The sequence below is a fragment of the Oncorhynchus mykiss genome, chromosome 6 (assembly GCF_013265735.2).
Source record: "Oncorhynchus mykiss isolate Arlee chromosome 6, USDA_OmykA_1.1, whole genome shotgun sequence".
NCBI lineage: Eukaryota > Metazoa > Chordata > Actinopteri > Salmoniformes > Salmonidae > Oncorhynchus > Oncorhynchus mykiss.
This window is the reverse complement of record NC_048570.1, coordinates 33,826,404-33,844,572: the sequence shown is the minus strand read 5'-3', so window position 1 is coordinate 33,844,572 and position 18,169 is coordinate 33,826,404. Positions and strand designations below refer to the sequence as shown.

The 18,169-nt window shown below is 42.1% G+C and overlaps 1 protein-coding gene across 3 annotated transcripts in view; it reads left to right on the top strand.

Moving 5' to 3' along the window:
- The window catches only part of LOC110525827 (solute carrier family 23 member 2), a 76,824-nt gene that overhangs the window by 32,533 nt on the left and 26,122 nt on the right, over positions 1-18,169 (top strand). Inside the window, exons 2-4 of one of the 3 annotated variants that reach the window (XM_036979964.1) lie at positions 10,129-10,236; positions 13,147-13,349; positions 17,435-17,533. In XM_036979964.1, coding sequence (XP_036835859.1) covers positions 10,188-10,236; positions 13,147-13,349; positions 17,435-17,533 — 351 coding nt within the window. In that variant the 5' untranslated portion in view covers positions 10,129-10,187. The remainder of the gene's footprint in view (positions 1-10,128; positions 10,237-13,146; positions 13,350-17,434; positions 17,534-18,169) is intronic. The other 2 variants (XM_021606272.2, XM_021606271.2) reach the window with 2 other exon arrangements.

Sequence of the window (18,169 nt, the reverse complement as noted above, 5' to 3'; positions counted from 1 at the left end):
TTTAAACTCAGTTTTTCACAATTCCTGACATTTAATCCTAGTAAAAATTCCCTGTTTTAGGTAAGTTAGATCACCACTTTATTTTAAGAATGTGAAATGTCAGAATAATAGTAGAGAGAATGATTTATTTCAGCTTGTATTTCTTTCATCACATTCCCAGTGGGTCAGAAGTTTACGTACACTCAATTAGTATTTGGTAGCATTGCCTTTAAATTGTTTAACTTGAATAAAACGTTTCAGGTAGCCTTCCACAAGCTTCCAACAATAGGTTGGGTGAATTTTGGCGAATTTTGCTCGCACATGCTTTTTCAGTTCTGCCCACACATTTTCAATGGGATTGAGGTCAGGGCTTTGATTACCACTCCAATACCTTTGGCGTTGTTGTCCTTAAGCCATTTTGCCACAACTTTGGAAGTATGCTTGGTGTCATTGTCCATTTGGAAGACCCATTTTCGTCCAAGCTTTAACTTCCTGACTGATGTCTTGAGATGTTGCTTCAATATATCCACATAATTTTCCTCCCTCATGATGCCATCTATTTTGTGAAGTGCACCAGTCCCTCCTGCAGCGAAGCACCCCCACAACATGATGATGCCACCCTCGTGCTTCACGGTTGGGATGGTGTTCTTCGGCTTGCAAGCGTCCCCCTTTTTCCTCCAAACATAACGATGGTCATTATGGCCAAACAGTTCTATATTTGTTTCATCAGACCAGAGGACATTTCTCCAAAAGTACGATCTTTGTCCCCATGTGCAGTTGCAAACCGTAGTCTGGCTTTTTTATGGCGGTTTTGGAGCAGTGGCTTCTTCCTTGCTGAGCGGCCTTTCAGGTTATATCGATATAGGATTTGTTTTACTGTGGATATAGATACTTTTGTACCTGTTTCCTCCAGCATCTTCACAAGGTCCTTTGCTGTTGTTCTGGGATTAATTTGCACTTTTCACACCAAAGTACATTAATCTCTAGGAGACAGAACGCATCTCCTTCCTGAGCGGTATAATGGCTGCGTGGTCCCGTGGTGTTTATACATGTGTAGTATTGTTTGTACAGATGAACGTGGTACCTTCAGGCGTTTGGAAATTGCTCCCAAGGATCAACCAGACTTGTGGAGGTCTACAATTTTATTTTCTGAGGTCTTGGCTGGTTTCTTTTGATTTTCCGATGATGCCAAGCAAGGAGGCACTGAGTTTGAAGGTAGGCCTTGAAATACATCCACAGGTACACAGGCTAATTGACATCATTTGAACCAATTAGATATCAGAAGCTTCTAAAGCCATGACATCATTTTTTTGAATTTTCCTAAGCTGTTTAAAGACACAGTCAACTTAGTGTATGTAAACCTTTGAACCACTGGAATTATGATACAGTGAATTATAAGTGAAATAATCTGTCTGTAAACAATTGTTGAAAAATGACTTGTGTCATGCACAAAGTAAATGACCTAACCGACTTGCCAAACCTATAGTTTGTTAACGAGAAATTTGTAGAGAGGTTGAAAAACAAGTTTTAATGACTCCAATTTAAGTGTACGTAAACTTGAATGTAAACTTCCTCTCTCACTAATTGATTGTACAATGTGTTAACATATAGTATTATATTATGACGTCAGTTTGTGATTGTGTGATTTGAGGGTTAGATACATGTTAATTTCGACATTTATAAAAAAAAATGTATGAACAATGGGAACACTGCCTTGTTCATCTGAGCCGTGCTGTTTGAAAGCTGTCGCAGATGCACTTCCCCCGACTTCACTCCTCAACTTACTTCTACAGTCAGTTGCTTTAGCCTTACCACTCAATCACACCTAATATCTGTGGTGCTGCTCGTGGCATCGCCGTCTTGCTGAGTCTAGCTTTTGACTGTTATACATTTAATCTCAATGTGACCTGCCAGATTAAGAATCGTAAACCCCATCAGAGAAAAAAGCTGAAAATAATTGAACATAACTGAAAGGAATTTTCATTTACTATAATAGCCTTGCTCTGTAATATTCAGGGCCGTACAGTAGAATATAATACATTTAACTACAGTTGAAGTCGGAAGTTTACACTTAGGTTGGAGTCATTAAAACTAGTTTTTCAACCACTCCACATATTTCTTGTTAACAAACTATAGTTTTGGCAAGTCGGTTAGGACATCTACTTTGTGCATGACACAAGTCATTTTTCCAACAATTGTTTACAGACAGATTATTTCACTTATAATTCACCGCATTGCAATTCCAGTGGGTCAGAAGTTTACATACACTACGTTGACTGTGTCTTTAAACAGCTTGGAAAATTCCAGAAAATGATGTCATGGCTTTAGAAGCTTCTGATAGGCTAATTGACATCGTTTGAGTCAATTGGAGGTGTACCTGTGGATGTATTTCAAGGCCTACCTTCAAACTCAGTGCCTCTTTGCTTGACATCATGGGAAAATCAAAAGAAATCAGCCAAGACCTCAGAAGAAATATTGTAGACCTCCATAAGTCTGGTTGATCCTTGGGAGCAATTTCCAAACGCCTGAAGGTACCACGTTCATCTGTACAAACAATAGTACGCTATTATAAACACCAGGGGACCACGCAGCCGTTATACTGCTCAGGAAGGAGACGCGTTCTGTCTCCAATAGATGAACGTACTTTGGCGTGAAAAGTGCCAATCAATCCCAGAACAACAGCAAAGGACCTTGTGAAGATGCTGGAGGAAACCGGTACACAAATATCTATACCCACAGTAAAACAAGTCCTATATCGACATAAACTGAAAAGGCCACTCAGCAAGGAAGACTGCCATAAAAAAGCCAGACTACAGTTTGCAACTGCACATGGGGACAAAGATCATACTTTTTGTAGAAATGTCCTCTGGTCTGATGAAACAAAAATAGAACTGTTTGGCCATAATGACCATCGTTATGTTTGGAGGAAGAAGGGGGAGGCTTGCAAGTCAAAGAACACCATCCCAAACGTGAAGGACGGGGGTGGCAGCATCATCTTGTGGGGGTGCTTTGCTGCAGGAGGGACTGGTGCACTTCACAAAATAGATGGCTTCATGAGGGAGGAAAATTGTGTGGATATATTGAAGCAACATCTCAAGACATCAGTCAGGAAGTTAAAGCTTGGTCGCAAATGGGTCTTCCAAATGGACAAATGCCCCAAGCATACTTCCAAAGTTGTGGCAAAATGGCTTAAGGACAACAATGTCAAGGTATTGGAGTGGCCATCACAAAGCCCTGACCTCAATCCCATAGAAAATGTGTGGTCAGAACTGATAAAGCGTGTGCGAGCAAGGAGGCCTACAAACCTGACTCCGTTACACCAGCTCTGTCAGGAGGAATGGGCCAAAATTCACCCAGCTTATTGTGGGAAGCTTGTGGAAGGCTACCTGTAACATTTGACCAAAGTTAAACAATTTAAAGGCAATGCTACCAAATACTAATTGAGTGTATGTAAACTTCTGACCCACTGGGAATGTGATGAAAGAAATAAAAGCTGAAATAAATTGTTCCCTACTATTATTCTGACATTTCACATTCTTAAAATAAAGTGGTTATCCTAACTGACCTAATACAGGGAATTATTACTGGGATTAAAAGTTAGGAATTGTGAAAAACTGAGTTTAAATGTATTTGGCTAAGGTGTATGTAAACTTCTGACTTCAACTGTACATTTACACCAATTTACACAGGGGGAATTCATATCCAGGTTTGGATTCTTTACATTGATAGAACCATGTGAATATACTGTTTAGTCAACTCCACTGTGTTAGTATTTGGAGTGAGCGGTGCTCAGTCTGTGTGTACTGTACAATATAGGTTTGGAATCCATAGACGGCTTCTCTGTTGCAATACACTACACACCCTTTCTGCCTGCTGTCTTTCATTAGTATTTAAGCCCTTTTGTGTTGTAGGTGTACTGTATAGATGTTATAGCTGTCATCTCAACAGCGACCCCAATCTCCCCTGCCACGCACCAACACCACACACCCCAGCATAGTTCCGTGGCCTCTGAACTTTCCAGGCCAATGCTCTCTTGACCTTTTATTGTTGTCCGATTGAGAGGAGATGGAGATTCAGGAGTGATGGAAGAGAGATGGAGAGGAAACGGATAAGCAGCAAAGCTGCATAGTTGCAATCCACACACACACACACACACACACACACACACACACACACACACCCTTTCTGCCTTCTGTCTTGCTTTAGTATTTAAGCCCTTTTGTGTTGTAGGTGTACTGTATAGATTGTTTAAACATAACCATGTTTGATTAGTATTTAAGCTCTTTGTGATGGGCTGTATAGCGGTGGATCATTAACATGGTTTAATAGACCTTCCTGGGGTGTCGGCATTCTTTCATCCTCACACTCAGTCAGTGACAGTCGGGGTCTATTGTGGTTAAATAGTGCCCCCCACCCCCCCACAGAGTCAACTAATGAATTGCAACTGCAACACCAGCCACAGCTGCTGTAATGAAAAGGACTAGAGAGATTTACAGCCAATAGCTCTTATCCCCTCTGAGGGAAACGTCACAATGCCACTCTTACTATTCTCTTCAGCTACTTTTGTTAGAATTTTCAACAAAGAAGAGTTGGCCGTGTTGCTTCTGTTCTGTATCTCATAGGTTACGAGTATTTAGTGTTTTAACAGATCTGTCTCCACCAACAGTACATAAAATAAGTGCTGTAGTCTTGACTCTTGTTCAATTCAAACTAGAGGTTGACCGATTTTATGATTTTTCAACGCCGATACCGATTTTGTTGGAGGACCAAAAAAAGTATATACCGATTAATCGGCCGATCTTTCTTTTAATTTTTTATATTTGTAATAATGAAAATTACAACAATACTGAATGAACAATGAAAACTTTTTATTTTAACTTAATACTTAAAGAAAATCAATTTAGTTTCAAATAAATAATGAAACGTGTTCAATTTGGTTTAAATAATGCAAAAACACAGTGTTGGAGAAGAAAGTAAAAGTGCGACATGTGCCATTGTATAAAAGCTAACGTTTAAGTTCCTTGCTCAGAACAAGAGAACATATGAAAGCTGGTGGTTCCTTTTAACATGAGTCTTCAATATTCCCAGTTAAGAAGTTTTAGGTTTTAGTTATGAAAGGAATTATAGGACTCTTTCTCTCTATACCATTTGTATTTCAAATACCTTTTTACTATTGGATGTTCTTATAGGCACTTTAGTATTGCCAGCCTAATCTCGGGAGTTGATAGGCTTGAATTCATAAACAGTGCTGTGCTTCAAGCATTGCTAAGAGCTGCTGGCAAACGCAGTAAAGTGCTGTTTGAATGAATGCTTACGAGCCTGCTGCTCTCTACTACCGCTCAGTCAGACTGCTCTATCAAATATCAAATCATATACTTAATTATAATAAACACACAGAAATACGAGCCTTTGGCAATTAATATGGTCAAATCCAGAAACGATAATTTCGAAAACAAAACGTTTATTCTTTCAGTGAAATACGGAACCGTTCCATATTTTTATCGAAAGAGTGGCAACCCTAAGTCTAAATATTGCTGTTACATTGGACAAACTTCAATGTTATGTCATAATTATGTACATTTCTGGCAAATGAATTACGGTCTTTGTTAGGAAGGAAATTGTCTTCACACAGTTCACAACGAGCCAGGCTGCCCAAACTGCCGCATATACCCTGACTCTGCTTGCGCTGAACGCAAGAGAAGTGACACATTTCCCTAGTTAATATTGCCTGCTAACATGAATTTCTTTTAACTATATATGCAGGTTTTAAAAAATATACTTGTGTATTGATTTTAAGAAAGTCATTGATGTTTATGGTTAGGTACATTTGTGCAACAATTGTGTTTTTTTTCCCCGCTAATGCGCTTTTGTTAAATCATCACCCGTTTAGCGAAGTTAAATGACACATTTAATAGGCACCCCATTGATTATATGCAACGCAGAACCAGCTAGTTAACATAGTAATATCATCAACCTTGTGTAGTTAACTAGTGATTATGTGAAGATTTTACTGTTTTTTACAAGATAAGTTTAATGCTAGCTAGCAACTTACCTTGGCTCCTTGCAGCCACAAGGTCCTTTTGATGCTGCACTCGGGTAACAGGTGGTCATCCTGCCACGCAGTCTCCTCGTGGATTGCAATGTAATCGGCATCCAAAAAGACCGATTACCGATTGTTATGAAAACTTGAAATCGGCCCTAATTAATAAATCGTCCAACCTCTAATTCAAACAGTCTGTTTCTGTTGCTTAAACTAGTGACGGTTACATATTATTTATTGAGGAGAAGAGTGCCCATGCTTTTCTGGAGCAAGTGGCTTTGTCTTCTGATTTATTTTGCACAGAGAACTGTAGGAAGAGGACTTGAAGTTTGTGTGCGTGCGTCTGTCTGTCTCTTATTGCTGGGGGGGAGGACGCCCCCCATCCAAACAAGAAAGGACGGCCCCCATCCAATCTGCACCACCACATCCCATGACAATCCACCATCACACAAACCCTGGTCCAAAGCTGTCATCTCAACAGCGATCCCACCCTCCCCCGTCACACACCAACAACACACACGCCCCAGCATAGTTCTGTGGCCTCTGACCTTTCCAGGCCAATGCTCTCTTGACCTTTATTGTTGTCCGAGTGAGAGGAGATAGAGATGCAGGAGTGATGGAAGCGCGCTGGAGAGGAAACTGATAAGCTGCAAAGTTGCAATACATACACACACTTTCTTTACTATTTAAGCCATTTTGTGTTGTAGGTGTACTGTATAGATGGTTTAAACAACCATGTTTGATTAGTATTTAAGCTCTTTGTGGTGGGCTGTATAGCGGTGGAGCATTAACATGGTTTAATAGGCCTTCCTGGGGTATCGGCATTCTTTCATCCTCAGGACCAGAGAGATTTACAGCCAATAGCTCTTATCCCCTCTAATGAGGGAAACTTCACAGTGCCACTCTGTCACTCTTCTCTACAGCTACTTTTGTTTGAATTTTCAACAAAGAGTTGGTCGTGTTGGTCCAAAGCTGTCATCTCAACAGCGACCCCACGCTCCCCTGCCACACACCAACAACACACACACCCCAGCATAATTCTGTGGCCTCTGACCTTTCCAGGCCAATGCTCTCTTGACCTTTTATTGTTGTCAGAGTGAAAGGAGATAGAGATGCAGGAGTGATGGAAGAGAGATGGAGAGGAAACGGATAAGCAACAGAGCTGTATAGTTACAAAACCTTCCCAGAGACACTGTCTGTCATGAGCAATACTATTATGTAGAGTTCAGGGCCTTTCATACTAAATTGGTTTGGAGCCTTTTTAGATCAAACTCTGGCGTGTTTCCCCCTTAGTGTTCACACCAGTCCAAATTAACTGAACTATCTGCACTTGGGAGCGCAATAAACAACGCACTGTGGTTCACTCAAAAATAGTGACCTCGGTCCAATTCCATTTGTACCAAATACTTATTTTCCACCAAAATTTGTAAATAAATTCATAAATCCTACAATGTGATTTTCTGGATTGTTTTTTCTCATTTTTGTCTGTCATAGATGAAGTGTACCTATGATGAAAATTACAGGCCTCTCTCATCTTTTTAAGTGGGAGAACTTCCACAATTGGTGGCTGACTAAATACTTTTTTGCCCCACTGTAACTATATTATGATTATTTGTATCAATTTGGTGGCCATTGTTTAACAAACTGTGCCATGACATGTGCTGCAGCAGTAGGCCAAACAACAGAAACATCGCTAGACCAACACATTCCTCACTTTCCAGTTGCACAATTTAAAGGGGAACTACACAAAAATCCCAAACTGTTTTTTTATTTTTTATCCCCAGACCTGAAAAATGGTCTTCTGGTGGGATTTAAGAATTGACATGAACTCAGAACATACATTTTGTTGTGTCTCTATGAATAATTGTAATATTGAGAGTAAAAAAAAATGTAGAAAAAAATCCCAAACCAGGAAAAATAAAACTGAGAAAATACCAAATATCATTTTGAGGGGCCAGTCATTCCAAATACGGGTTGCTAACCATTATTGTCACAGGTAAATTGACAGAAGAGAGGAGTGTGCCTGTTTGAACGCTTTAATGAATGAGTAGCTCGCAACCTTTCATTCTTTTTAAGTAGCTCTCATGCTAGAAGATGTTGGAAACCCCTGGCTCGGAACTGTGGGTGAAAATGCACTTCGTTTGGCTGTTATGTCCCTTTCACATCCCTAGTACGAAATTATTCAAGGGCAGATCAAATACAGATAAGATCATAGGTTATCTATTTGGTTTCTGAATAGAAAAGTAACAGCAGAAGCCTCTCATGAATAGGCCCCAATGCCTAGGTTGCTTAGCTCTCTGACATTTGTTGTAGATTGTTGGCTAGACTAAGCATAACAATTTATCGTTCTTGCAAAGACCTGGCCATGCTTAGCTGTGGACAATTATCTGGTAAGACTGGGATACATGCATACGCGCACACACACACACACACACACACACACATCTGATGGGCAGGGATTGTGTTCCTCCTCAAGTGGAATCTTACATCACAGTGGAACAGAGCTCAGGTTACCATGGTGATGTAGCCAGCACTGTCAACCATGGGTATACTGGGTAGGGTTAAAGTTAGCGTTGCATGTGTCTTTCTCCTCTTTCTCTGTTCCCCTTTTCTCTCTGTCTCTGTCTTTTTCTATTTCTGTCTCTCTCATGCTCTCTGTTTCTCTTTTTACCTTCCCTGTATCTCCACACATTCTAGTCCATAGAGTATGTGCTTCTGATAAAGAAGTTGTCTGTTGAAGCAATAAAGCACTATGGGGGTGTGGTAAATGGCCAATATACCACGGCTAAGGGCTGTTCTTATGGACAACGCAGAGTGCCTGGATACAGCCCTTAGTCGTGTTATATTGGCCATATACCACAAACCCCCCCGAGGTACCTTATTGCTATTGTAAACTGGTTACCAATGTAATTAGAGCAGTAAAAATAAATATTTTGTCATACCTGTGGTATATGGTCTGATATACTACAGCTGTCAGCCAATCAGCATTCAGGGCTTGAACCACCCAGTTTATAATTGTTGTTATAGGACTGTGTTCATAGGACTATATCCCTCTAGGTGGACAATAAACAGATTGTACATGAAGTTATTCTAGGTGCTTCTGTAAAGTTCTGATTTTGTATTCTTGTAAATTTCACATCTGTTTCTCTGCAACTAACCTGTACCCCTGAACATTGACTAGGTACCGGTACGCCCTGTATATAGCCTTGGTATTTTATTGGGTTGCATTTTATTTTTAGCTTTAGTTTATTTAGAAAATATTTTTTAAACTATTTTTTGAACTACATTGTTGGTTAAGGGCTTGTAAGTACGCATTTCACGGTAACACCTGTTGTGTTCAGGGGATGTGACAAATAAAATTGGATTTGAACTGCAAGGATTCACAACTGACTGAAAACACACTCACACATCCACACTGAAATGTGTACCCTTCAGAAACCAGGGTTTGAAGAGAGGGTAATGGATTGTTGTCAACACTAAGACATCAGCTCCATGGATCTCTCTGTAACTCTCGGTTTCTCTCTGTGTCTCATGGTGGACGCTCTCTCTGACAAATGTGATGAGCCCTTTGATGTTGTTGATGTTCATGGTTTCCGTGGTTTCCATGCCCCCGGGGTAGTAATGGTGTGCAAGTCAGTCAGCCGCACAGACACAAAGTCTCTGTCTCTGTCTCTCTCTCGTTCCGCTCGGCTCACATGCTAGTGTCTCCTCATGTTAAAACTAGGCTCATCAGAACGAATTGAGCCGGGAGAAACAGAGCTGTGGTAGTCTCTGTCACACATAACACTGTAGCCTTTGGGACAGACCATACACACACACCACTGTAGTCTACTATGGGACAGACTGCCACTGTAGGACAGCCTGTTAGGGCACCAACTCACGTGTTTTATTATTATGTACATGTCACGAAAAGGTGTGTGTGTTTGTGTGATAGGCCTATGGCTTTGTAACAAGCTTGTGTGTGTGTGTATAGAGAGAGGGCTCAATTAATCAATCTCATTAATTACCTGACTGATGAACGGTTAATGAATGTTGGCTGTCATTTTTAACTACTATCTCACCCTCTCCCCTTACCCCTCAACTGTCCACCTCTCTCCTCTGTCTCTCAGCCTCTTTCTCCCCCTCCCCTCTCTATCGCTTTCCCCCCTCTTTCAGCCCTCCCACACAGATGCACCCCGCCGCCCAGCTCGACAGGAGCGATGGGATGTGTCAACTAGGTACTTTACTTGCCAACATTAAACACTAACTGGGGGAAGGAAGGGGTGAGAGGTTTAGAAAAGGGGGGGCATGATGTCAACTAGGTACAGTGCCTTGCGAAAGTATTCGGCCCCCTTGAACTTTGCGACCTTTTGCCACATTTCAGGCTTCAAACGTAAAGATATAAAACTGTATTTTTTTGTGAAGAATCAACAACAAGTGGGACGCAATCATGAAGTGGAACGACATTTATTGGATATTTCAAACTTTTTTAACAAATCAAAAACTGAAGAATTGGGCGTGCAAAATTATTCAGCCCCTTTACTTTCAGTGCTGCAAACTCTCTCCAGAAGTTCAGTGAGGATCTCTGAATGATCCAATGTTGACCTAAATGACCACTGTCAAACATGGTGGTGGCAGCATCATGGTTTGGGCCTGCTTTTCTTCAGCATGGACAGGGAAGATGGTTAAAATAGATGGGAAGATGGATGGAGCCAAATACAGGACCATTCTGGAAGAAAACCTGATGGAGTCTGCAAAAGACCTGAGACTGGGACGGAGATTTGTCTTCCAACAAGACAATGATCCAAAACATAAAGCAAAATCTACAATGGAATGGTTCAAAAATAAACATATCCAGGTGTTAGAATGGCCAAGTCAAAGTCCAGACCTGAATCCAATCGACAATCTGTAGAAAGAACTGAAAACTGCTGTTCACAAATGCTCTCCATCCAACCTCACTGAGCTCAAGCTGTTTTGCAAGGAGGAATGGGAAAAAAATGTCAGTCTCTCGATGTGCAAAACTGATAGAGACATACCCCAAGCGACTTACAGCTGTAATCGCAGCAAAAGGTGGCGCTACAAAGTATTAACTTAAGGGGGCTGAATAATTTTGCACGCCCAATTTTTCAGTTTTTGATTTGTTAAAAAAGTTTGAAATATCCAATAAATGTCGTTCCACTTCATGATTGTGTCCCACTTGTTGTTGATTCTTCACAAAAAAATACAGTTTTATATCTTTATCTTTGAAGCCTGAAATGTGGCAAAAGGTCGCAAAGTTCAAGGGGGCCGAATACTTTCGCAAGGCACTGTACTTCACACATTGACCAATCCAAAACCTGAAGATGGATGAGAAGGCAAGGGGGAAAAGAGGGGCGCAGTCAACACTGCTGGCAGACACAAGAGAGAAGGGGGAGGTAGAAGAATGGAGGATGGGGGAAGAGGGTTGGTGCAGAGGAGGTAGAATAAGGGTAAGGAAAGGCTAAGGACAGAAGGAAGCTCAGGGCTAGTTTCCCGGAACTAGATTAAAGCTACTCCTGGACTAAAAAGCTCTGGAGACTGGAGAGGAGGCTTAGTCTGTCATTTTTAAAGCAGAGGGATGGGTGAGGGTGTTGATGGAAAGGTATTAGTCTGAGGCCTTGTGTCTCATGGGGGTGAGACAGTGGGTGAGGGTGAGACAGTGGGTGAGACAGTGGGTGAGGGTGAGACAGTGGGCGAGACAGTGGGTGAGGGTGAGACAGTGGGTGAGGGTGAGACAGTGGGTGGGGGTGAGACAGTGGGTGAGGGTGAGACAATGGGTGAGACAGTGGGTGAGGGTGAGACAGTGGGTGAGGGTGAGACAGTGGGTGAGGGTGAGACAGTGGGTGAGGGTGAGACAGTGAAAGATGACATGAGGGGTGAGTGGAGTTGACATGACGCCAGAAATAACACCACCTCCTGACTAACAAACTTAACTCCCTGCTTCTATCCTGCTCTCCTTCTCTCTCCTCACGCTTCCTTCTCCTCCTTCCCATCTCTGACCTTTTATCCCTCTACCTTCTTTCTCTCCTCCTTTGTCTATCCCTCACTCTCCCCCGTAATTTCCCCTGTCTACTCTGCTTTACTTTTGACCCTATCTGCCCCTCCCCAATGCCCTGTCTTTACCCTTCTCAATGCCCTGTCTTTACCCTTCTCAATGCCCTGTCTTTACCCTTCTCAATGCCCTGTCTTTACCCTTCTCAATGCCCTGTCTTTACCCTTCTCAATGCCCTGTCTTTACCCTTCTCAATGCCCTGTCTTTACCCTTCTCAATGCCCTGTCTTTACCCTTCTCAATGCCCTGTCTTTACCCTTCTCAATGCCCTGTCTTTACCCTTCTCAATGCCCTGTCTTTACCCTTCTCAATGCCCTGTCTTTACCCTTCTCAATGCCCTGTCTTTACCCTTCTCAATGCCCTGTCTTTACCCTTCTCAATGCCCTGTCTTTACCCTTCTCAATGCCCTGTCTTTACCCTTCTCAATGCCCTGTCTTTATCCTTCCCAATGCCGTCTTTATCCTTTATCCTTGCTCTCCTCCCTCGTCCCCTACCCCCTTCTCTGTTTGTAATCGACAGCATGTACTGTATGAGTACATACATCTGGGTTGTGTCCCGAATTGCACCATATTCACTTTTTAGTGCAGTACTTTTGACCAGGGCCTATAGAGCTCTGATCAAAAGTATTCCACTATAGAGGGAATAGGGTGCCATTTTGAACTCATTCTGGGTCTTCCAGGCCCATCCCAGTATCAGGTCTTTCCACAGTCCTGGATTCCCTCTGACCTTTTGATGATCCAGTCTAGGGTAAAGAGAAGGTGACTGTGCAGATACTGTTGCCTCAGGTCAAGTCTTGGGCTCTGGAACCAGGACCAGACCACTGTCTTTCTGTAAACTCAGCTTTAGGTCCAACCCTGCTTCCCAGCCCCAGCCACAGCCTCAGTGACCCCCGTGGAGCTTTTGATTCAGTGGACAAAGGGCCCAGGTTCTAAAATACTCTACATAGTACAGTGCCTTCTGTACTACTCTAGTCTAGATGGCCTCATGGCCACACTCAGGAAATTCATAGTAAATAATCAATCTCTCTCCCTCCCCTCTTTCTCACCCTCTCTCACTCTCTCTTTCTCTCTCTCTCTCAGTAGATGACACAGTCCTGGACCATGTAAGGGAGCTGAAGGAGCAATCTGCAGTGTTTCTACCGGAGAGAGCGACGGGGAGAGTGAGGGAAGAGGAGGAGCGAGGAATGGGCATGGGGAAGAATATCACCTCTAAGTCGATGGAGGGAGAAGGGGCGAAGTATGAGGAGGAGAACAAACACAGAGCAGACTTCTACCCCATTCCGGTACAGTATACTTGTGTGCGTGTGTATGTATTTCTGTCTGTATGCATGCATCTGTGTGTGTGTCTGCTTGCACAGGGGGATTTAGGCAGTTAAGGGTCATCAAGCTGACACACTAACAGAGGATTGATTTGTAATGACAGGGTTAGGCCACCATACACACAGACCTGTCATTAGGATCACTTAACACTCTTCAAGGTCACACACAAACACACATGTCGTGACAGTTTTTTTTGTTCTGGCCATTCCCTCTTGGCTGCAGCACAGTCCCCTCATGGGCGTCACACAAGTCAGCTAGAACGAGGGTTTCCGAGCCACAAACAGATGGACGGACGCATGTGATACTGAGAAACCCCAACACAAAGCCTGTTCTGTTTTTGATTCCATCAGAGATTTACAACCATAGTGCCTTAACGTATTCACATTTTCTTGTGTTACAGTCTGAATTAAAAATGTATTTAAAAAAAATATAATAATTCTCACCCATCTACCCCATGAAGAGAACGTGTTTTTATAAATGTAAATTTGCTAATTTATTGAATATTCACACACTTGAGTCAATACATGTTGGAATCACCTTTGGCAGCAATTACAGCTGTGAGTCTTTCTTGGTAAGTCTCGAAGAGGTTTGCACACCTGGATTGTACAATACAGTGCATTCTGAAGGTATTCAGACCCCTAGACTTTTCCCACATTTTGTTACGTTACAGCCTTATTCTCAAATTGATGAAATCTTTTTCTTCTTCTAATCAATCTACACAAAAGACGCTATAACGACAAAGCAAAAACAGGTTTTTAGAAATGTTTGCAAATGTATGCAAATAAAAAATCTTTACTCAGTGCCTTGTTGAAGCACCTTTGGCAGTGTGTGCTTAGTGTCGTTGTCTTGTTGGAAGGTACACCTTTGCCCAAATCTGAGGTCCTGAGTGCTCTGGAGCAGGTTTTCATCAACGATCTCTCTGTACTTTGCTCTGTTCATCTTTCAATCGATCCTGACTGGTCTCCCACTCCCTGCCGCTGAAGTAATCCCCACAGTATGATGCTGCCACCACCATGCTTTACCGTAGGGATGGTGCCAGGTTTCCTCCAGACGTGACGCTTGGCATTCAGGCCAAAGAGTTCAATCTTGGTTTCATCAGACCAGAGAATCTTGTTTCTCATGGTCTGAGAGTCCTTTAGGTGCCTACAAGTGGCCTGTCATGTGCCTTTTACTTGATGACTGGCTTTTGTCTGGCCACTCTACCGTAAGGTTCTGATTGGTGGAGTGCTGCAGAGATGATTGTCCTTCTGGAAGATTCTCCCATCTCCACAGAGGAACTCTGGAGCTCTGACAGTGCCCTTCTCCCCCGATTGCTCAGTTTGGTCGGGCAGCCAGCTCTAGGAAGAGTCTTGGGTGGTTCTAAACTTTGTCCATTTAAGAATGATGCAAGCCACTGTGTTCTTGGGGACCTTCAATGCTGCAGACATTCTTTCGTACCCTTCCCCAGATCTGTGCCTCGACACAATCCTATCTTGGAGCTCTACGGACAATTCCTTCGATCTCATGGCTTGGTTTTTGCTTGGACGTCAACTGTGGGACCAAATCATGCCCAATAAATTGAATTTACTACAGGTGGACTCCAAGTTGTAGAAACATCTCAAGGATGATCAATGGAAACAAGATTCACCTGAGCTCAATTTTGAGTCTCACAGTAAAGGGTCTGAATACTTATGTAAATAAGGTATTTCTGTTTATTTATTTTTTATATAAATATGCAAAAAATTTAAAACATGTTTTCGCTTTGTCGATATGGGTATTGTGTGTAGATTGAGGATTTTGTTTTATTTATCAATTTTAAAATAAGGCTGTAACGTAACAAATTGTGGAAAAAGTCAAGGGGTCTGAATACTTTCCCAATGCACTGTATTTGCACATTATTCTTTTTAAAATTCTTCAAGCTCTGTCAAGTTTATTGTTGATCAATACTAGACTGACATTTTCAAGTCTTGCCATAGATTTAAGTCAAAACTGTAACTAGGCAACTCTGGAACATTCAATGTCATCTTGGTAAGCAACTCCAGTGTATATTTGGCCTTGTATTTTAGGCTATTGTCCTGCTGAAAGGTGCATTTGTCTCAGTGTCTATTGGAAAGCAGACTGAACCAGGTTTTCCTCTGGGATTTTGCCTGTGCTTAGGTCTACTCCGTTTATTTTTATCCTAAAAGAACTCCCTAGTGCATGCCAATGACAAGCATACCTATAACATGATGCAGCCACCACCACGCTTGAAAATATGAAGAGTGGTACTCAGTGATGTTGTGTTGGATTTGGGGTTGAATCTGTGTTTGAAATTCACTGCTCGACTGAGGGACTTTACAGATAATTGTATGTGTGGGGTACAGAAATGAGGTAGTCATTCAAAAACCATGTTAAACACTATCCACACAGAGTCCATGCAACTTATTATGTGACTTATTAAGCAACATTTTTACTCCTGAACTTATTTTGGCTTGCCATAACAAATGGGCTGAATGTTTATTAACTCAAGACATTTCAGCTTTTCATTTTTAATTAGTTTATTAACATTTCTAAAAACACAATTCCACTTTGACATGATGGGGTATTGTGTGTCGGTCAGTGACACAAAATCTCAATTGAATCCATTTTACAACAGGCTGTAACACAACAAAATGTGGGAAAAGTCAAAGGGTGTGAATACTGTCTGAATGCACTGTTTTATTATAAGTATCCAATTCACATGCTCCTCTCTGCTGTTACTGAATGGCTGAATGGGACAGAGGTGGACAAAGGGACACAGTGGCTATTCTCAATGACCTGTACAGCAATAGTCCCACCTCCCTCCCTTATGTCATTTTTTTTCTTCTTAATCCTCACCTCGCTCTCCCCTCCATAGCTCTCTCCCTGCATGCCTTCCCCAAGGTTACTAGTTTTGTGATGTTCTGGGACATTAGTTAATGTCCATTAATACAAATGACAGACAGACAGAAAAACCAAACAAAAACAGACCGTGTAATGTATAATCTTTCATTTAGGATCCATTGTCTAGAACCTAATATTCAGTTCATTCTAAGGTCTCTCATCTGTTGTCTGCTCTGCCAGAAGTGATCTTTACAAGCTAGTGAAAAATGGGCAGTAGGATCAAATATAATGTGTCCCCAGGCAAGGTTCTCTATCTCTCTCTCTCACACACACACACACACACACACACAGTTTAATGCCGATGACATTTGAGTCAGAACGAAAGTCATTTGTTATTTTTCATGCCTGACAGACGAGATGCAAAGACGCATCCTCAAAGTGTGTGTGTTCGTGACTTTCATCTATAATTTGCTAACCAAGTCACAGACAGAGAACACAACCATCAAACAGGATACAACACACACCCTGGATCCTTAGAGCATATGTGTGTCTGTCAGTGTGAAGAATAGACCAGTGCATGTACTAATGAAGGAACTAATTTACTTATGGCCCTCTTTTCCCCTGGTTCCTTTTTATTAAGCTGAGCTGCAAAGGCCCCCAAAGCAACACTGAGGCTGTCCTTGTGTGTTAGGTCCAATAGTTTTGTTAACCTTACCCAAGCATTATCAATGTCCTTGCTTTGCTTTCCTTGAAATGTACTCTCACTTGCAGATCCACACACACACACTTGTGCGTACGCAAGTGTGTTAGTTGTGTTACTTTTAACCCTTCCTTGGTTAAATAAAAAAATAAAGTGTGTGTGTGTGTGTGTGTGTGTGTGTGTGTGAACTGTTTGCAAAACACTTAAGGGGGCGTTTTTGCTCTGCCAAAACAGACGGTATCACTGCAAATGCACAGTGTATGAGCATAACACTTAATTCAAAAGTTTGGAATGCAACAAACCTACCATAGCACTTTCTATTATATGTGTTGTAAACATGCATTATTATATGTTCTGCATGATACGATCTCTACCGCTCCTCCTTCATTGACATGTTGTAAACCTGCTGTTGAAGGGTCTGAAATACATGTTTTTGGGAGTAAGACAGTGATAATGACATTGTTTGTGTATGTACTGTCCTGTAGATGGATAGAGTATTGCCATGTATCTGTCTGTGCTGTACTGTAGGTGGTGGTTAACGGAGTGGGACAGGCCGCTGGAGAGCAGGACACTGAAGACACTGAGCTGATGGCCGTCTACACTGAAGAGAACCAGGGAGGAGAGAAAGTACAAGGCGCACGCACACTTCAAACTCCTAACTCTCCCTTCTCATCTCACTAATCGCCCTACATCCTCTGTTTATCCTTACCTTCCTCCCCCTCTCTCCCCTAGCTTGCTCTTTTGATCATCCCCTCCTCTCCCTGTCACTGTGACTCTGCACTTTTCCCCTCGCGTGAGAACAAGACAAGAGACTGAGAGAGAGAGGTCACAGAAGCAGGAAGAATTTCTCATCGGTGTCTGTTTGAATCTCTCTTTCTTATTCTCTCTCTCCCTCTACGTTTCTAAATCCTTCCCTCCCTAGTCTTTCTTCATTACGAAACTCTCTTGCTGAATCTTTTAGTTTCTCTCTTTCATTCTGAATTCCCCGCTCCCCACTCCTCCCCCTCTGTCTCTGTCTGGACATGTGGCTGTGACCTCATCAGCCTGTGACTATGGGCCCTGGTCGAAAGTAGTGAACTAAATAGGGAATAGGCCATTTGGGCCTATAATTCATCCTACCAAATGTGACTCTTGTCAGTAACTAATGCTTTAATGACAGCCCCTAGAGTGGTTGGGTTCAGGTTTTACCTCCCTCGGGCACACACACTTACAAAGAGATTGCTACCTGTAACACTAAACTACACTTAGACAAACACTTAGTCT